This window comes from Mirounga angustirostris, unplaced genomic scaffold (genome assembly GCF_029215605.1).
Source record: "Mirounga angustirostris isolate CCGP_5_RB_7025 unplaced genomic scaffold, mMirAng1.0.hap1 SCAF_10, whole genome shotgun sequence".
NCBI classification, from domain to species: Eukaryota; Metazoa; Chordata; class Mammalia; order Carnivora; family Phocidae; genus Mirounga; species Mirounga angustirostris.
Window position 1 is genome coordinate 125,489,788 of NW_026991718.1, and position 21,297 is coordinate 125,511,084.

The window sequence follows — 21,297 nt, forward strand, 5'->3', positions numbered from 1 at the left end:
AGCCATGTGGTCTCTGTTGCAATTGTTCAACTCTGCCACAGCAGAGCATAAGCAGCTGTAGACAATACGTGAACGAAAAAGCTGTGTTCTAATAAAACTTTATTTATAAAAACAGAAAACAAATTTCTGTGGGCTGCAGTCTACTGACTCCTACTGTCCAGGAATTTTGCTAATATTTGGCCAGTTCATTTTTTTTTTTTTTTGAGAGACAGAGTGCACACGAGTGTGTGGGGGAGGAGCAGAGAGAGAGCGAGGGAGGGGGAGGAGCCCAACTCAGGGCTCGATCTCATGACCCTGAGATCATGACCTGAGCCGAAATCAAGAGTCAGATGCTTAACTGATTGAGCCACCTAGGCGCCCCCCCACCTCTTTTAAAGCAAAGTTTGGAACCTGAACTTTTTGGTGAAGTTTCCAGATTTTAAACGACACCTTATAATTCAAACAGAACGTATTTGGGGTTAAAGTGTGAACTCGGGCTGTTGGCTGCTATTTTGCAAGACCCACATGTGGTCCCAAGGGGTGCAGAATAGAGGCTGAACTGGTCCCGGCCAAGGTTCAATCTCACCGCTGCTGCCCACAGGAGGGCCCTGGGTTGTGAGACCTTCACCATCCATCCTTTGGCTTTGGGGGCTCCTGATCTGGGCAGGGGAAAACAATCCCACTAACTTTCTGGGGGTGGAGCTGGGGTCTCCTGAGGTACAAGAGATAAATGAGAAGGAAATGCTTTTGCAAACTCCAGAGCACTATAAATATTAGATGCAAAATGCCACAGGACTGAAGTCTTTGTTTTTTTGGCAGACAAATTGGCTGGGGAAGCAGGGCTGGGAAGAAAGGCATTAAATAAACCCTGAGCCCCAAAGCTCTTAGGGCTGGGGCATTTCTGATATTCTGTAACTGGATCCTTTTAACTTTGGGCTGCTTGCAAGGTTACAACATGAGCCTCTTTCTTCTGCTTTTGAAAAGACACCAAACGCAAATTGCTGCACAAAGTGATAAATCAATGCCGTGAAAGTTTGGGAAGCCAGAGATGGGATCTTGCTGAACTGAGAACTGTGGGAAAGCAAACGAGGAAGGTGGGGGCATAATTACACGCGAAGGAGGCATCTTGTGCTGGAAGCAGAGAGAGCTGGGAGAAATGCCCTCCCCCCACTTGCCCCTTGATGGGGGGAAAGCTGGATTTGGGTTTCTATAGTAGACATCTGCTTTATTTTTCTGCCCAGCATCCATTCTCCTGTCTTTTGGTAACTGTGCCTTCTGAGGTACCTATTCAAGTGAGACTGTTTCTGGCTCCCGGTTCCTAGGCTAGGCACCTGACCTGGGGTTTGCCAATCATGGTGTCTCCCTTCCCCTGGCCTCTGGGGTTGGCCAGTCAGGGTGTCCCCCCTCCCCTGGCCTCTGTGATTGGGTAAGGGAGGGGCATATGACCCTCGCTGAGCCAATGAAAGCCTCCCCTGAGACTTTTGCTGAAGCACTGGGAAGAGGCTCTTTCAGCCAGGGTCACTACACCGGTGGGGTGGGACCTGTGAAGGCCATCTTAACGTCACAAAGCAGAATCGTCCTAAGCATAAAGCTAACCCAAATGAAAGAAAATCCAAGAAGCTGAAAGACAGGTTCTGGTGACAATGTTTGAGTGCTGGGACTGAGCTACATTTGCCTGGACTAATTGCAATTATATTTCTGAATGCTGGAAAGGGGAGACAGTAATCCAAATTCCATTTTGTTCTCATTTTCTGCTTACTTCAAGCCTAAGGCCAAAGAGTCATCTGTTCATTCAAATCTTTACTGGGTACCCAATACCTGCCTGGCACTGTTCTTGGACAGGAGGATACAGCAGTGAACACAATAAATTCAAAACACCTGACATAATTTCAAGGGGATGATAATAATGAATTCAAAACACCTGACATAATTTCAAGAGGACGATAAATCCTACAAAGGACATAGAGCAGGGTATCATGGTAGAGAGTGACAGGGGTTGGAGAGGGCTAATTTATGCAGGGAGGTCAGGGAAGCAGCAGGGATGTTAGAGACAGAAGGTGAATGATGACAAGAAACAAGCTGTGTGAGCAGTGCTCTCGGCAGATGCAACCACAAGTGCAAAGGTCCTGGGGCAAGTGTGAACTTGGAATGTTTGAGGAACAGCAAAGAGGCCAGGCAGTCTGAGTGTTGTCAGAAAGGAAGAGAGGTAGGAGATGTGCACAGAGAGGGGAGCTAAGCAAGGCCTTGGCAGCTCTAGCAAGGAACTGAGTTTATTCTAAGGGCATCGGGCAGCCAGTGGAGGGTCTTGTGCAAGGGGTGACACGATTAGAATGGCATTTTTCAAAGCTTCCTCTTGGTGCCGGGTGCGGAGGAGGAATGGCTAATCACTGGGGAGAGGCAGGGACGAGCAAATAACCAGAGTGAAGGCCTAGGGTTGCTCCTGCCTGTTTGCGGCAAGCTCATTGCTACTGAGGAAGGCTGAGCTGTCACAGTGTTGAGGTGTGGAGGGCAGGCTGCTTGGGCCTCGAATTACAGGCTGCCCTTGGCCCCCCACTCCTTGGGAGGGTCACGCACCTCCAGCCAAGGAAGTTGGGGCCCATCCAAGCCCTGGAAACTTGATGAGCTGGGCACGGCGGGCTTCCCTATGGCACCGGTGACAAGTTTTATCGCTGCTGAGTCAGCATCAGGAAGGGCGGTATTTGAAAATCTTTCTGCCCCTTTTAAAGCATGGTTTTGTCCAGAAGGATAGAACGGGTGGGGGGCTGGGGGTGGGGTGGGGAGGAAACCCACAACAGACTCTTAGAACAAGGCCTGGGGAGACTGTCAATCATTGGATATTTAATTATCACCTTGGAGGAAGGTGACACTAAGCTGATGCTTTGAAGAGGAGCTCCCAGTGCCATGAGGCTGATGTCCATTTCTATAACAAATATTTTTTTTTAAAGATTTTATTTATTCATTTGAGACACAGAGATACAGAGACAGAGAGAGAGCATGAGCAGGGAGAGAGGCAGAGGGAGAGGGAGAAGCAGGCTCCTCGCTGAGCCAGGAGCCCGATGTGGGGCTCGATCCCAGGACTCTGGGATCATGACCTGAGCCAAAGGCAGACGCTTAACCGACTGAGCCACCCAGGAGCCCCTCTATAACAAATATTTTGTAACACTCCCTTATTTTCCTGAAAGAAAACGGCAGGTGACAAAAACTACCTAGGCACATTTTTATTTCCCCCCCAAAATCAATACAATGCCGTAATTACAGCCTGCAAGAAGAATAAAAGGAAGGCAATTTATAACAAAGAAAAATTTCCGTATGAACTTTTGAGCCCATCCATCAAGGAGACGCGATGGAGTCGTCAGGTGGCACCTAGACACGGATTCAGAGGCCTGTGAGAGACTGATGCAGGCTGGGTGGGCCCACGGCACTCGCAAGCCAAGTGCTTCTGGTGGTCCTGCCCTCAGTGCTGAGACTTTCAGGAATGTGGGATAACTCCTGGAACAGCTTTGCATTCAAGTATGATATTCCTTCCATTTACTGACCACTCACATTCCTGGAAAATTCAGAGGATCCTAAAACTGTGCAGAATACCTCCGGTGGTTATGCATAAAAAGGACTTAGGATCAAGGCTCAGATCACAATACATGTAAAAGAATCCATTCATATAATGATCTGGTGGAAGATCTTCTATCGGAAGCCGCATAGAACAAAAGGGAATTTGGGAGCCCCATCGGGCTCTCCCTCGCACAACAGGCCACAGAAGGTCCCTGGTTCCTGCCCCTCGGACTCCAAGCAGCATCCCCAACTTTGACAACCACCAGAAACACTTTCACAGATTTTGGCCCCTAGGGGGCAGTGTGTTCCCTTGGGAACCACCGGTTAAAAAAAGTTTGTAACCAGTGGCCTGTGGGCTGAATCCATCCCACAGGTGTGTTTGCTTTGGGTCTGCCTGCTGTTTTTATTTATTTATTTTTTAAAGTAGAGCAAACAGTCTGCATCTGAAATCTGGACAATTTGATGTAAAAATCTGGGTGTCACACTTCTGACAAATGGGAAGATCTGGCACCTCTGGGCCCATCTATCATCCAATGGGCACCTCTGCCTGGGCTCTGTGGCGCTGCCCCCTTCCCCGCCCGGCCCCTCCAGGCGCTAGGGTTTGGTTTCTCTGGGCAGAAAAGGGCTCACGCAGGCATGGTGGAGAGCGGACTCCTCCGTGGCCTTGGGAGGGCTGACACAGAGGGGCGCCCCGTTCCCCTTCCTTTGCTGAAAGCTCTCTCCCCATGACGGCACAGATGTGTTCTGCTGGAAGTGACCTGCTGGCTACGGGGTGGGATGTGCCAGGTGCTCAGAGAAGGAGGCCCTGGCCGTGGACAGGTGGGACCCACAGGCCCAGGCCGTGGACAGGTGGGACCCACAGGCCCACAGGCCCCTGGGTAGCTGCCCCGTGCTCCTGAAAGCCTGACCCGTGGCCCAGCCTCAGGGCGGCCTGGGAAGGAACCAGATCATGGAGCTCGGGCCTCAGGGGAAACACCGCAGGAAGAAGGAGGGGATGCACCCACCTAATGTGAGGATTAAGGAAGACGAATCGTGTAAAGCGCCTGGCACGGTAAGGGCTCAATAGGCACAGCTTGCATTTTAAAATTACTGTCGTTGTCGTCGTTCTTTTTATCTTCTGAAAGGTCTGTGTCCCCCTCCCCAAAATTTTACTTGAATTACACTCTACCCCAAGGCCGTCCAAGAGGACTTTTTGTGACGACAGAAAACAGTCTATATCTGCACCATCCACTCAGACACCCACGTGTGCCCAATGGGCACTCGAAACGTGCCTAAGATGACTAAAAAACTGAGTTTTTTTTAATTTTAAGATTTTATGTATTTATTTCACAGAGAGAGAGATAGCGAGAGCAGGAACACAAGCAGGGGGAGTGGGAGAGGGAGAAGCAGGCTTCCTGCTGAGCAGGGAGCCTGATGAGGGACTCGATCCCAGGACCCTGGGATCATGACCTGAGCCGAAGGCAGACGCTTAACGACTGAGCCACCCAGGCGCCCCTAAAAAACCGAATTTTTATTTTGACGTAATGAACTTAAAGTTAGTTCCCAGTGACCAGTGGCCGTGCTGGGCCCAGCAGCTCTAGTGTAGACCCTTCTAGAATGTTCAGGGGAGTTGCAGTTCACGCCAGGGAGAGACTGCAAAAGGTCACATTTAGCCTGAAAACTCCCTCAAACCGTTGGAGACCTGTAGGCAGGCTTTACACATCCACCCAACATAGCATCCTGCTTCTCACTTTTATTTGACTTCCGCGATTATTTTAATGCCCACCAAAGTTAGCGACTCCCTGAGTGAAATAAAAGTTAGAGACCCTGCGAGAGGATCCATAGCAAGTTGCCCACGGGCTGGGCGGCCACCACGCGCCATGCTTAGGACCCCAGTGGACGGCGAAGGGGGAGGCAGCAGGCTTTTCTGAGAGTCCTTGGTTGTCTGCAGGGTTTGCTCATTTAAAGATTTTATTTATTTATTTATTTATTTATTTGACAGAGACAGAGACAGCGAGAGCAGGAACCAAAGCAGGGGGAGTGGGAGAGGGAGAAGCAGGCTTCCTGCTGAGCCAGGAGCCCGATGTGGGACTCGATCCCAGGACCCTGGGATCATGACCTGAGCCGAAGGCAGTCGCTTAACCAACTGAGCCACCCAGGCGCCCAAGGGTTTGCTCGTTTAATGCAAGATTATGCAGCTTTAATGGAGGTTAACGTGTCACTGCGGGGATTAAATCAGGTGGTCTGCATGAAAGAACCCAGCTGAGGTGGGTTGACTTGCGTCCCCCAAAATACACGTTCAAGTTCTAACTCTGGGTACATGGGAACGTAACTTTATTTGGAAATAGGGCCTTTGTAGACGTCATCGAGTTAAGACGGGGTCATACGAATTAGGGCGGGGCCTCATCCAGTGACTGGTGTCCTTAGAAGAAGAGGGGAATTTGGACACGGACACGCACGGGAGAAGGCTGTGTGCAGAGAGAGAGGGACCCTCGGGGAGGCAGAGCCGGGAGCAGTGCAGCCGCAAGCCAAGGAACGGCAAAGATTTCCAGCAACCCCCAGTAGCTGGAGGAGACAAGGAAGGATCCCCCCCAAGAGCCATCAGTGGGAGTGTGGCCCCTGCTGACACTGGATTTGGGGCTTCTGGCCTCCAGAACGGTGAGAGAATAGAATTCTGTTGTTTGAAGCCAGGCAGTTTGTGGGGCTTTGTTACAGGGGCCGCAGGAAACCCTTACACCAGCTACCAGCTGCCGAGTTGGGGACGGAGAGGGTCTGCGCTGGAGTGTCGCCTGGGGGCAGAGAGGAGTCTCCACCCATCAGCCTCACACCCAGCTTCTGAAAAGTTGGGAAGCAGGACCACCTGCTTCCTGTCTTTCCAAGTGGCCCCTTTCTCTTCCAGCCCCAGGGAGCCCCCCTCGCAGATGTGTGGGCACTGGTCCCATGACCCTCAAGGGTGGGGTCACAGCAAAGGCACTGGGTAACTTATACACATACGTTGTAACGCCACTGCACAGATGGGGAAACTGAGGCTGGAGGGGGCCAGGTCTCAGCTCAAGGTTACAAAGGAGTTAGAAGTAGAACCAAGTTCTCTAGACTCCTGCACCAGTGTTTTACTTGTTTTGAAACTTAAAGATCTTGGAGAAAGGAAGTCCCCCCTGAAATCTGAGTTTGAAGAAATTCAGCTTGAAGATGAACGTGGATGTGATACACGTGTCCCTCTCAAGGACACCCTGGGCCAGCCTGGGCCCTGGAGGGCTGCCTGACTCCTGTCAGCATCCCGAAGGTGGGTCTACTTTGCGGGGCGAGTGAACACGCTCTGTGGTCACACCCCCAGGCCGGAGAGAGGGGGCAGCTGGACAAGGGAAGAAGGGAGCTGTGTGTGCAAACGTGTGTGTGCTCACTTGAGGGGAGGGGAAGGGAGCGGGGAGCACAAACAGGAGAGAGGCCAAGCACAGAGAAGGCTGCCATTGTGAAGGCGGGACAGCTGCACCAGGAGCCCCCGAGGAGGCGCCCACAGGAAGAATCCAAGTCCTTTCTTCTGTGTGTGTGCAGAAGGGCCCAGAAGAAAGGAGGAGGGGCTGAGATGGTGGGGGTGGGGAGAAGCGAGCCGGGAGAGAAGAGAGGGGTATAGAGAGATGGGGAGGGTGGTGGTGGGGGCTGCTGGCTCTGGACAGAACACGCAGACTCATCCGCTCGTCCTGCCATGACTCGCCGCTCGCCAAAGACGGGGCGCACCCTCTTGCAGGCACGGGGGTGCGGAGGGCACAGCTGTCCCCCCTTCCATGGAGCGGGCGTCTCAGAAGGGAGGCGACCAGCGAGAGCAGTGGCAGAGCCCACGTTAGTGCTGGAGAGGGCCAGAGAGCCGGGCTGAGCAGGAGCCAGGCCAGGGAGTCCTGAAGGGGCGGACGGGGACATCCCTTAGCTTGGGAGGCTGGACAACAAATATACAGATAGATGTTAAGCGGTGACGAGAGCTCTGAAGGAAAATAAAGCAGGGTGAGGGGATAAAGAGGGGACAGGAACCCTCTTTTGGATGCGCTAGTCAAGGAAGGCTTCTCTGAGGAGGCGATAATTAAACAAAGATCTGAGGGAAGTGAGTGAATGGGCCACGTAGATATGTAGGGAAGAAGTTTCTAGAAAAGGAAAGAATAAGCACAAAGTCCCTTGAGGGGGCGCCGGGTGGACTGTTTGAGAAACAGGAAGGAGTAGAGCAACGGAGGGGGAGGACAGGAGGTGAGGTGGTCAGGAGGTGAGGGGCAGGGGGGCGGATCATCAGGACCCCGAGGTGACTGTGGGGGGCCCATGGGGGCACTGCAGGCAGAGGAGAGACAGGATCCCTCGGGCCACTGAGGCGGGAACGGAGCGCAGCGGGTGAGGACAGGAGCGGCGTGCAGGGAGGAGAGGGCTGTGCCATGCAGGCGAGACATGGTGGCAACTCCAGGAAGGGTGGTGGCGGGTGAGCTCTGGAATATCCCGAAGAGAGCACTGGCGGGATTTGCTGATGACTAGATGTGGCGTGACAGCAAGGAAGAAAAGCAGGGACGACACGAATGTTCCGGAATCCTGGAGCCGCCAGGGGAGACCATGGGACACGTTCGGGGAGGGGGACGCGATCAGGAGGCTGCTTCGCACACGTCAGGTTTGAAATGCCAGGCGCGGGTCCAAGGGGAGATGGTAAGTAGGCAGCTGGAAGCTGGGGTTCAGGTTCAGTGTGGGGTTCAGGGCAAGAGGATAAAGGCAGATCAAACAGAGTGGTGGAAAGAGGGAGGGGTGAGGATTCTTCCACAAAAAGAAACAGAGGAAGGCACCTGAGCACCAATCCTCACATCTGCGCAGTCCTACACACGCACGCACGCAGTGAGTCTTGCCAGGGATGCCACCATGCCCAGGGCCGCCTTCCTGGCCTCTTGTGCGAGAGGCAGCAGGTTGCCCCAGCCTCACTAATACCTCATGTGCCCTGCCAGGGCCGGCGTCATGGCCCAGAGCCCCTGCCCCCCCAAGTGAGGGCGGCCGCCCAAGGTGGACAGCCAAGTAGTGCAGAGCCTCAGCTGACCTCCCTCCCCAGCTTTGTGTGAGCAGAAGAGTGAAAATAATTGGGGTGCTCAAGGCCAAATTTCCAAACAGCTCCAACTGGGGGCCCTGATGTAGTCTGGGCTTGTAGTGAGAGGCCTCCCCCCAACCCCCGGTGCATTCTAGAACATGATGAGGGAGGGGCTGAAAGCTCACCACCAGTGCCCACATCCCTACAAAAGTCTGTACCAGATGGCAGAAGCTGGGCACGGAGACCACCTCAGAACTGCCAGGCTCAGATGGTAGCGTGGAACGAGAAAAGCGTCATCCCAACGAGAAGACAATGGGCACTTCTGTCTAATTTGCCAGCAAGCGCCAGAAAAGGTGTCCTCCCCCACCCTGCCCCCCCGCAAAGCAGTGTAGTGGAAATCTGTGATTGCCACCTCAGTACGTTCTCCTTCCTCCTCATTCCCACAGTCCTTGATTTCCGCTTTGCTGGAAGTCACCAAATTGCTCGTGGGCAGTGGAGTTGCCCATGTGTGTTCCCACTGCTAATGTGTGGGACTCGGTTTCCCCACATCCCCACCAACCTTTGGTGTGATGGGGCCTCTGCGTATTTGCTATGGCCACTGTTGCCTTCATTTGCATTTTGCTGATTACCAGAGGGATTGAGCACGTGCTGCCAATTTTAATCCATGTGCACAACTTATTTTCACCATCCAAGCTGATCTATGGCAACATTCCTGGGAACACTGCTCTGGGGTGGGTCATGCGATGCTATGCTCCTTGTGTAAATCATCACCACCATCAGGGCTAACACTGCTTAAGGGCTTACTGTGTGTCACTGTTCTAACATTTCATCCCCACAAAACCCTAGGAGCTAAGTAACATTCTTATCCTTCCTCGAGGTAACCAAGACTAAGAAGTTAAATAACGTGTCCAAATTCACTCAGTTAGAAAGTGGTGGAATCAGGATTTGAACCTAGGCAGAGTCCTTGCTCTTAACCGCTTTGCAAAGAGCTGGGAGGAATCTCATTGCCAGAACACTACAGAACTTGACCCATGGGTATGCAACGCGAGCGAGCACACTCAGGCAGCTGACATGTGCTAAAAGTTGACTGAGTACCTTTTGTAGAAACTGAGGATGCAATTCATCCCTTTCAGGGTGTTTATAATTGAGATCCCAGTCCCCGGGGACAGAGGAAGCCAACATACAGAAATACCCAAGAACAAACTGGTATTTATCCTTCTTCTACTTTGCATGTCTCACTTCGTCCTTTGTCTGTCTCTACTGCAAGCATGGGGTAGCAGAAAGTAAGATGTTTGCCAAATGAAAACGCCAATCTTGTAAAAGATGCCAGGTTTTGTAAAATTAATTAAAGGGATGCTGGAGGATAGCTCGAAGCACACGCAAATCCATTGACAAACAATATTCTGATCCATGAGGTAACTGAAGAAGAGGCCGCTGGAAAGGATGAGGAGATAGTAAGTACTTCCTGGGGGTAAGATTCAGAAGTCAGAGGATTTAGAGAGGCCCTTGGGAAAACTGACCAAATCCCAAATGCTTCTGCAAAAATGACCTGTTATGATTTTGCTGTGCAAACTGCAGGTTCTGTAAAGGACATCACATTCTGTTATCGCTTCAATTTGTTGGACAAGTCACCCCCCCCCCCCAACTATCCCTTCACCAACCCACTTGCTTAAAGAATCAACCCATTAGTCACCATCACAACATAACATTTGTTGCTATGAGATACATCAAATAAGGTAATTTTCAAAATTTTGTAGTTTTTTTTTCCAAGATAAAAGGCCCAACTAAACGCACTAAAAGCACTATTTACATGATATGTTGGCCCACAGTTGGTCCACTACTGAAGGAACGTTTTTCTGGTTTCAATCTTGCACAGTTCAGGCTGATCTCTTGTAGTTGAAAGGGGGTCACACACAAGTGGTTGTGAACTGTTACTATAGTTTGATAATCTTCCCTCAGTATCCGCTGTCATCTTCTCCTACAGAAAGGAATTTCTAGCTGGGAAAATGGTCACCCAGAGTGGAGACTGCATTTCTTAGGTTCCTCTGCAGTCACATGTGCTCATGTTACTCATTTCTCATCAATGAGATACAAGGAGAAATGCAAAGCAGCTGAATCTCTGATCAATTTAGTAACACCTAAATAGATAGAGCAAAGGCTAATAGACCTAAAGAGAGAGACAGATGGCAATACAATGATAGTAGGGGACTTTAATACACCACTTTCATCAACGGATAGATCATTTAGGCAGATAATCGTAAGAAAACATTGGCCTTAAATGACACGGTAGACCAGATGAACTTAACATTTACAGACCATTCCATTCCCAAGGAACAGAACACACATTCTTCCCAAGTGCACATGGAACATTCTCCAGGACAGATCATATGTGGGACCACAAAACAAGTCTTAACACATTTAAGAAAACTGAAATCGTATCAGGCATATTTTCCAACCACAATGTATGAAACTAGAAATCAATCACAAGAAGAAAACTGGAAAATTCACAAATATGGGGAGAGTCAACAACATGTTACTAAAACAACCACTGGGCCAAACAAGAAACCAAGAGAAATTTTAAGAAAATACCCGAGACAAATGAAAATGGAAAGAAAACATCCCAAAGTGTATGGGATGCAGCAAAAGCAGTTCTAAGAGGGAAGTTCATTGGGATAAATGTTTACATCAAGAGACAAGAAAAATCTCAAATAAACCACCTAACTTTACACCTCAAGGAACTAGGAAAAGAAGAACAAAGCCCAAAGTTAGTAGAAGGGAGAAAATAACAAAGATTATAATAAAAATAAATGAAATAGAGACTAAAACAACAGAGAAGATCCATGAGGCTAAGAGCTGGTTCTTTGAAAAGATCCACCAAATTGACAAATCTTTAGCTAGACTCACCAAGAAAGAGAAAGGACTCAAACAAAACCAGAAATGAGAGGTGTTATACAGAAATACAAAGGATCATGAGACTACTATGAGGAATTATGCACCTACAAATTAGACAGCCTAGAGGAAATGGATAAATTCCTAGAAAGATACAACTTACCAAGACTGAATCATGAGCAATTAGAAAATGAATAGATCATTTACTAGTAAGGAGATTGAGCCAGTAATCTAAAACCTCCCAAAAAACAAAAGTCCAGGACCAGAGGGCTTCATCGGTATGTTCTAACAAACATTTAAAGAAGAATTAAGGGTGCCTGGGTGGCTCAGTTGGTTAAGCATCTGCCTTTGGCTTGGGTTGTGATCTCAGGGTCCTGGGATCGAGTACTGCATTGGGTTCCCTGCTCAGCAAGGAGTCTGCTTCTCCTTCTCCCTCTGCCTGCTGCTCCCCTCTGCTCGTGCTCTCTCTCAAATAAATAAACAAAATCTTAAAAAAAAATAAAGAAGAATTAATATCAATCCTTCTCAAATTCCTCCAAAAAACAGAAGAGGAGAAAACCCTGTTAGACTCATTCTATGATACCATAACCAGACAAGGACACCACAAGAAAAGGAAATTATAGGCCAATATCCCTGATGAACAGAGATGCAAAAACCCTCAACAAAATATGAGCAAACTGAATTCAACAATACAATAAGAGGATTACATCCCATGATCAGGTGGGATTTACTCAAGGGATGCTAGAAGGGTTTACCATATGCAAGTTGATCTATGTGATATACCACGTGAAGAAAATGAAGGATAAAAACCATACGAGCATCTCAACAGATGCAGAAAAAAACATTTGACAAAATCCAACATCTATTTATGATAAAAACTCTCAACAAAGTGGGTACCCTCAACATACTAGAGGCCCTATAAGACAAGCCCACAGCTAACGTCACACTCAACAGCGAAAAACTGAAATCCTTTCCTCTAAGATCAGATCTGAAGTTTTCTACACAGACCTTCTGGTCAGATGTTCTAAAGGCGGAGTGTGAGCTACATTCTGCCTTCAGACAGCCTTTGTTTGGCCCCTACGGTACATTTTTAAAAAAATTGAGTTCGGCAACTTTTTTTTTTTTTTAATATCAGCAGATTTCAGCTAAAAATTCGGTGAGAAATATTTGAAAGTTGGTACCACTGAACACAAAACAAATGGCTATAATTATCTGGACCTGAGTGGCAGACGCCCCTTCCAATAGGAGCCCTCTGGTCTGCTGCAGGACCTCTGTCCCGATTCTTCTATTTATATTCAGGTCCCCACAACTACCTGGGAGTGTACCTGTGGAAAATTCTGACACCTGCGGTTTTCTGTAGAGACCCAGGAACCAACAGGCTTATGTGTATAGGATCGAGGCCTTCCTGGTTCTCTCAGGAGGATCCCCTTTCTGGGTGATTATGGCAGGAGAATCAATCTGCAAGGAGACACACCTGCCTCTTGATCCCCACCACCCCAATGGGCCCCACCAGCCACATGTGTATCCGAGGAGAAGCCCCCCCAGTCTGGAAGGCTGCTTCATCTCTGAACTGAGTTGAGGGAGACGTCGATCCTTCCCTCCTGTCACTCCCACCAAACAAGCCCCTTGTCCCTCGGACACAACTTCCCCGGGGTAGCAATATCTCAGGCACGATGTCTGATTTCACGACTGCCTTGGTTCCTTACCCAAGGTGGGGAGTATTCACTTCTTAACAATTCAATTTAATTGGGTTTGGAGGATTTTGCGTGGTGCTAGAGGTAAGTGTTTTCACTGTGTCTTTGTCCCAGGCCTGGCGGGTGAGCCTTGGGAACCGACCAAGGTACCTCCCGCAAGACAGACAGGAAGCCCCACTCGCTCTGGGTCCACCCCCCCACCCCCGCCCTCCTGGAATAGCACACCGCCACACTGACCACAGGAGAGATGGAGCGTGCTGGGGAGTGCAGACAGCCAAGTGTAGACAAACCGTCCATGTCAACTCCCGGGCCAGTCTGCAGAGGGGCCACACAGTCCCACATATGCTTCTCTCCATTTTCCACACCAATTTTCATCCCCACCCCCACCCCAATGTTCTGGAACCTTCTTCCATACTGATGGTCCGAAGTCAACAAATCAGTCCCCAACATAACCCACGGTGAATGCAAATTGTGCATAAGTACTTCCAGCCTCTCTCTGTATTATAGTTCATATTTTAAACGGACTGATTTTTAAAAAAAATGCCAATTCCTTTGAAAAGGTCCGTTTCTTTCACTACTATAGGCAAGTCATTTTGCCTTTTTTCTAATGCATAAATGCACAACTTTTATATTAAAATGAAGTTGTCCGTGGGCCACCTAAGATCATCTAAAATCCCGGCAGGTTAGGGACCCCGGGCTGGCGTGAGGCCAGGGCACCTGGCAGCCTTTCTGACGCTCCCTGCCCGCCCGCCCGCCCGCCCGCGGCCTCCTGGCTCCCTGTACCTGTCCGGTACCCCGTGCTGTTGAGGTAGACGGCGAAGGTGCGGCTCTCGTGCTGTGCCTGCCAGGAGGGCGAGGAGCAGTTCTCGTTGTTGGTGTAGGTGTTGTGGTTGTGGACGTACTTCCCGGTGAGGATGGAGGAGCGCGAGGGGCAGCACATGGGCGTGGTCACGAAGGCGTTGATGAAGTGCGCCCCGCCCTGCTCCATGATGCGCCGCGTCTTGTTCATCACCTGCATGGAACCTGCAAGCAGGAGCCAAGGTGAGGTGCGGCAGGCCAGCTCCTAACCCGTGCCCCAGGGGGCCACGGGACAACAGTGGTTCTCAACCGGGTGGCACCCCCCTCCCGGGGGAGATTACATTTTGGAAATCTCTGGGGACATACGGGGGGCACCACTGTCACGTGTGGGCAGGGGCCAGCAAGGAATGTCTGTGCAAGAAATTTCCTGGGTCTGCAGTCCCACTGGGTGGTCATGGGGAGCGGGAAAATACCTGTTTGTAAATGATCCAAGCCTAGAGTGGAACTTTGTTTTACGTAGAAACAGAACATCTTTTTTGCAGGATATTAATGTACAGTGTATTCCCCCCCCACCTTTTTTTTTTTTGGAAAGCAACCACTATGTAAACCAAGGGAAGATTTTTTTTTTTTTAAAGATTTTATTTATTTATTTACTAGAATGAGAGAGAGAGACAGCGAGAGAAGGAATACTAGCAGGGGGAGTGCGAGAGGGAGAAGCGGGCTTCCTGCCGAGCAGGGAGCCCAACGTGGGGCTCGATCCCAGGACCCCGGGATCATGACCCGAGCTGAAGGCAGACGCTTAACCGACTGAGCCACCCAGGTGCCCCACCAAGGGAAGATTCTACTTTGTTTTGTTTGGAACTTTCCCAAGAATTGTTCACTTTTACTGGAATCCGGTCATGCCAGCTCACTGGGGTCACCCTCTTCCTGCACACTCCTCGGCCGAAAGCTCTCTGCTTCTTTGTCCATGTCGTCCTTCTACTTTGGAATCCACTTCCCACCTCTCCCCAGATTCAACCCACCAGCCAAGGCACACCTCTTCTAGTGATCACTCTGGCTTCTGATTCCGTGAGCTGTTACTCTGCATGCAGCATATGTTATTAGGGCTTAATTATATACCACCAGGTGTTGTGGCTTCATTCATGCCTTTTCTTGTTTCTCAATGAAGCTGTAGCAGCGAAATTCACTTAGGAAGGAAAGGGAACTACCGTGTTCTAGAAGCCTACTGTGCACAGGTGCTTTCATGGTCACTGCCCTGCTGAGGGCCCCACGAGAGCAAAGACTGTGTGCCTTGCTCGGTACTCAATCCTCGTGCCCCCGTGGTATATGATACACCGTTGGCAGTTAGTAAATGTTTGCAGAGTGGATGCGTAACACCATGGCTGGTATCTGAATATTTCGTAGGTTTAGAGAAATATCCAATGGAAATCACTTTCCGCTTTCTTTCTCTCTTTTTTTTTTTTTAAAGATTTTATTTATTTGAGACAGAGAGAATGAGAGACAGAGAGCATGAGAGGGAGGAGGGTCAGAGGGAGAAGCAGACTCCCTGCCGAGCAGGGAGCCTGATGTGGGACTCGATCCCAGGACTCCAGGATCATGACCTGAGCCGAAGGCAGTCGCTTAACCAACTGAGCCACCCAGGCGCCCCTCCGCTTCCTTTCTGTGGCCACCCTCAGTTGCTTTCATTTTTCCTTAAAGCTCTCAGGGTCCGTCATGGCTTGAGTGATGCAAAGCCTTCCCCCCTCCCCCCACATGTCCACGTCATAACCCTCAGAACCTGGGAATGTGACCTTACTTGGAAAAAGGGTCTTTGTAGATGTAGTTAAGGATCTTGGGGTGAGATTGTTCTGGATTACTTGGGTGGGCCCTAAATCCAATGACAGGTGTTTTTTAAGAGACAGAAGGGAGAAGACCCACAGACACGAAGGGGACGGTCATGTGAGGACGGAGGCAGAGGTTGGAGAGAAGGGCCTCCAGGAGCTGGAAGAGCAAGGGAGTCTCCTCTAAAGCACCCCCCCTTTTTTCTTAAGATTTTATTTATTTAATTGACAGAGAGACACACAGTGAGAGAGGGAACACAAGCAGGGTGACTGGAAGAGGGAGAAGCAGGCCTCCCACCGAGCAGGGAGCCCGATGCGGGGCTCGATCCCAGGACCCTGGGATCATGACCTGAGCTGAAGGCAGTCGCTTAACCGACTGAGCCACCCAGGCGCCCCTCCTCTAAAGCCTTTTGAGGAAGCATAACACTGTCAACACCTTAATTCTGGACTTCTGGCTTCTAGAACTATGAAAGAGTAAACCAATACAGGGCCTACCAGGCATTTGAAGTTTTTGCTGGAGAGCTGCCGATCCCAATCACCAACAGCCCCTTGGAGATGCAATGACGACTGATCAGACCCACCTCAACCCTCTGTCCCTACCAGAGAAGAATGAAAAGGAGATTTATAGGGCTCTTTTTATCCCATCTTTCTGCCAAATAGGGATGGAAACAGAGTTAGAACTTTCCTGAGGCAAATATAGATCATATCTCCTCACTGTTTAAAACCACTGGATAGCTTCCCATGGCACTCAGAAGAAAAACTGAATTCCTTACCATGGTCTAAGACTCTTCCAGACTTGCCCTTGCTGCCAACCCACCTCCTGTGTTCCTTTGACCTCATCTCTCCCCTCCCCCTTGCTCACCTGGCTACACCGGCCTCCTCATGGTTTCTCAAATACTCTAATCTCATCCTTGCCCCAGGATCTTTGCACTTGCTATTGCTTCTGCCTGGGACTCTTCCTGAGACTCTGCTTTGCTAGCTTGTCCCATTATTAGATCTCAACCCAAGGTCACCTCCTCAGCAAGGCCTAGCTGGCCTCCCCGTCTGAAGGAGCCTCCACTGTTTACTCCCTCTCACACCAGTGTATGTTTCTTCTTGACATTTATCTCCTTCTGAAATGGTCTCCTTTACTGGTTCATTTGTTTATGATCTACTTTCCCTGGACTGAGAGTTCTGGGTAACTCAGGGCGCTGTCCAACGCCCCCCCGGGGAATATGTAATCGGTGCTCTATAAAAACTCAGAGTGATGGAAGGAAACACAGCAAAGCCTGCCCTTTCCAGCCCAGCACTTGAGGTGGTTTTATAAGGGATGTCCTCCTGGAACCAGGTGTGTTCCCTGAGCCTCTCGGCTAAGGCTGCCAGCAGTGGGTGGAGGAAAGAACCAGCTTTGTGTTATGAACGGAACAGGAATCATCAGGCCTTGGAACTGTGTGAACGTCTCTTCTCAAGGTCACATGCCCTTGCAAGAAGCCCCAGGGGACCCAGCTGTAACTGTAGGCAATTAAGGGTTTCTACCAGGTATGACGCTTCCCTCTGGAGGGGACGGATGAGGTGGGCTTTCCAAGGCCTGCCTCGACCATCTGCTGCTCATGCGCTGGAGCCTGCAGAGGGAGCAGGGCATGGTCTCAGGGTCCGGCGGAGCCGTGGGATGCCACCGGCCTTGGGCCCCGCCTGGGGAAGTGGCAGGATTGCAGGCAGGCCTTCTGCTTGCCCATCAGTTCTTTCTACCTTGAATTCTTACCGCAAACAGATATCAAGGTCATGCCGCTGAGGCCCCAGGCTTGAACACTAGCCACATTCCCACCTCACGGCCTTTGCCTGAGCTGGGCCCTCTGCCTGGAGGACTCCCTCCTAACCTCCCTCAGGTTATGGAGCAAATGTCAAATATCTGAGTGGCCTTCCCTGGCTCAGAATGGACACTGCTACTCTTGCTTCTGGCACCCACCACACCCCTCCCCTCCCACTTCTCCCCACAGCACCTCCTGCCCTCGGACACCACTTCTAGTTCACCTCTTTGCACGCTGCCCGTTGCCCCTCCTGGCTCGGCCACATGGGGGCAGGGATCTGGGCCTACTCTGTTCACTGTTATATCCCCCAGCCTAGAACAGTGCCTGGCACACAGTGCGTGCTCAGTAAATATCTGCTAAATTCACAAAACAGGATCTTCCTCTTTAGGTTTCTATATAACTCAAGAGCCCCAGCTGGTTTGTGTTCACGGTGCTTTTTGTGCAGTGGATTTGGAAAATCTGACTTGAAATAGCATTCAATGGATCCCGTGTTCTCCAGTTTGCCACACTCCCCAGCGTGCCCTGTAGTCTGGCACCCATTTTTGCCCATTCGTGTTATCTGCCAGGTCCCTGAAGGCCTTGTTTGGCAACCTCTTAATATAATTTCGTTGATGAGACAGGTCCAACCTCCTCCTGGGGCAGAGGGCAATGTTATATGCCAATAATAATCATAATTATTAACAGTAGTGAGTCTGGTTGGCTGTATGCTTGCTCTACGCATCATGCTGGGCATGTGTCAAGCATCATTTTACTTAATCCCCTCAACAGCCCTTTAGAGGATAGAGAGTTAAATGACTGGTCAGAGCCACAGAGCTTGGGAAGTGGGATGTGCGGACTCAAACCCAGGCCTGTCCGACAGGAATGGGTGGTGCTGGGTGTCATGTTCCAGAAACGTATGGTTCACACCACTCAGGAGGGAGTGAGAATACAGCCAGGGAATGCACAGAGCTCTCTATGCACTTGGTCAATTCTTGGCTTCCGTGAGGCTCAGAAGGGTCCTGGGCTGCATGTTGGGTCCCCTCATTATCATCCCAGAGGTGGCTTTAGCTGGTACATCAGCCATGGGAGCAGCACAGAATCACATCGCCAAGTACTGGGGATGCCCGTGGTGGGAAAGTACTCCCTTTACTACTGATAAGCTCCAGGAGAAGGTGTCAGTCGGTGCTGTCGCATCCTTAACACCTACACGACTCCTGTCTCCAAGGGGAGCGAGCCGGCCGCCTGCTCAGAGCTCAGTGGGCAGCGTTATTGGCTTACAAGTTTAGTCGAGTGGTTTAGTGTCCTCTGCTTAGGACAAGCGATCCTGGCTTCTCTCAGTTAGGGTGGTGGAGGACTCTTGTTCTTTGAAACAAAACAATTACAGCTGACTAAAAGAGGTCAATACTAGTACAAGCAGCACATAGGTGAGAAAGTTCTGGAAGGGCGTTTGGCACACACTGGCTTCGTGCAACCTAGAACCGCGCTCACAGTGAGGTCACGTGGCTGTGCTCTACACACGCCCTAAACTGAGCTCCTGTGGTCACCGGTCCCCTCCTGCCTCCTCTTTCTTCCAGTTACTTATACAATAATCTTGCTACTCCTTGGTCCCACCTCTCTGTTCCCACACCCAATCCATCAGCAAGGCCTGTTGCCCCTCCTCCCAAGTATATCCACCATGCGGCCTTGTTGCCTCCTCCCGGGGCCCCTGGTCATCCTCCCTCCTCCGAATTAGGCCAACGGCTTTGCTTCCTGACCGGACGCTGACCATTTACTCTGCGAGGAGCAGGCAGAGAGCCTTCTCTCCTTAGCACCCTCTGCGGTTCCCACTCACCACAGAACAGAGTCCCTGGGGTCATCCACAGGCCTTGCTGGATCCAGACCCCCTCCCTGCCCACTCTCGGCAGCCACAGGGTCCTCGGCTCTGCCCTCAGACTTGCCAGGCCTGCTCCTACCTCCGAGCCTTTGCCTCTTCTGCTCCTTTTGCTTGGAATGCCTTTCCTGCAGCACCCCGATGGCCTGTGCCTTCACCCCCTTCTTGTCTCTACTCCCGAACCCTGACAGTTCAGACCCCTTCTTTAAGTTTCTGAGTCTGTGTTATCTCTAACGAACGATATGCTTTTACATATTTACCTCTTGCTTGTTGTCTGCCTGCAGCCCCATGTCAGCACCAGGAGGGCTGGGGTTACCTGCGCCTCCCAGCCCTGAGGCCCAGGGCGGTGCCTGGCACAGGGCTGGCGCTCCGTAAGTATTCCTCACAGGAACGCATCCAGGGCATTCCGCGCAGAACCAACTTTTTGCCCGCTCTTGACACACTACGGGGAGAAAGGCCGGAGCGGCTGGTCTTAAGAACTCGGCCTCTCTGGGTCTCCGGGGACTGTAGGAAGGACAAAGCTGGCTCCCCACCCGGCCTGCCAGACCCTTCTCCGGGAAGCAGGGGGCCGCCACCTGGTGCGTAATTCACCTGCCGGCAGCAGGCCCGAATGCTGCGCTGGCAAAAAGTGAACAGCCTGCGGAACCGTTTTGTATTTTTAACGGGCTCAGATCCAGGGTCTCCAAGTGCTTACGTCTCCCTCATTTCCCAAGGGGCTGAGCCATGGTGGCCCGTCGTCGTCCCTGGGCCCGGCTGCTCGGGGCACTCACCCCTGCCCAAAGCAGCTGGGTGCAGGGGAGCGGCGTCAGTCCGCTGCCCAAGTACAATTTACCAAGGCCCCGAAAGGACGGCGGCGTCTGTGAAGAAGCAGCACTAGAAGCCAAGTGTCCCCGCGGGGACAGTAACCTGCCTTATTAAAACTGCCGCAGCGACGAGGCTCTATAAATCCACATCTGGGACACCAAACCACAGCATCTAATCTGCTCGCCCAGCCCAGCCCAGCCCTGACGCAGACGGACAGACAGCTCTGACGGGAGGGGAGAACCTGGAGGATGTGGCCGCGCAGAGAGAAAAGCCAGTTTTTCATATTTTAAATGACGGCAGGCGGGCCAACCCAAACCTGCTTTGTCCCACATAAACTTGGGGACATGCAGACAAAACCAGGCCCGGTTTCCTTCCGTGATTGAAACTTCCGACCTTGCCGGGCCAGGGCTGAGGTCCCCCTGACACTTCTCCGTGACTCTCATGGTCCCCCCCCCCACAGGTGATGCCGTGTAACCCCCCCACGACACTCCCCTGCCTGTCCCTTTCTGATGGCTTTTTGGGGCCTCCTCAGTATGCTGCCTGTGCTATTATTTATCATTATCTGATATCTTTCCTTAGAGTGACTTTAAGCAATAAACTTTAGCCTCAACCCAAGTAACTACATGAAATTCTGTGTCTGATAGGCTAATTCAGATTTTTTTGGACGTACATCAAAACAAGTTTGTAAGTAGTCAAATCAAGGTTTGTTGAGCTGCCACACGAGAAACCTGTCCCTTACCTGTCCTAGAAAGGCATTTCGGGAAACACTGAATCAACGTGCTTTTCTAAAGGTCTGGGTCAGCGCAACCGCTCTCTCTAGGGAACGGGCAGGTGCTGGGGACTTTCAAGATTCAAAACATGACCCAATTTTTGCCACTTGCAGGGCTTAGGTGGTTCCTAGCTACTTTCTGCCCCAGAGGCCTGTGTGAGCTGGGAGCAGATGCACCCCCCTGCCCCTCTAAGACAGACTCCCGTGGCCCCCGACGTGGGTGGCACGGGAGGCACTGATTATGATGGATAACTAAGGAAATGATGCCTCCTAATGTTTGTTTTTTTAAAGTTATAGGTCAACGATTAGAGTCTGTGATGTCATCCCTCCTTGGAAAAG

At 50.9% G+C, this 21,297-nt stretch overlaps 1 protein-coding gene across 6 annotated transcripts in view; it reads right to left on the reverse strand.

The window, feature by feature from the left end:
* Window positions 1–21,297, reverse strand: part of SULF2 (sulfatase 2) — a 114,251-nt gene that overhangs the window by 53,338 nt on the left and 39,616 nt on the right. For 5 of the 6 annotated variants that reach the window (XM_045885911.3, XM_045885913.3, XM_064573326.1 and 2 more), the window contains exon 3: window positions 13,915–14,154. The exons of the other annotated variant lie outside the window; for it this stretch is intronic. In XM_045885911.3, coding sequence (XP_045741867.1) covers window positions 13,915–14,154 — 240 coding nt within the window. The remainder of the gene's footprint in view (window positions 1–13,914; window positions 14,155–21,297) is intronic. 6 annotated transcript variants of the gene reach the window in all.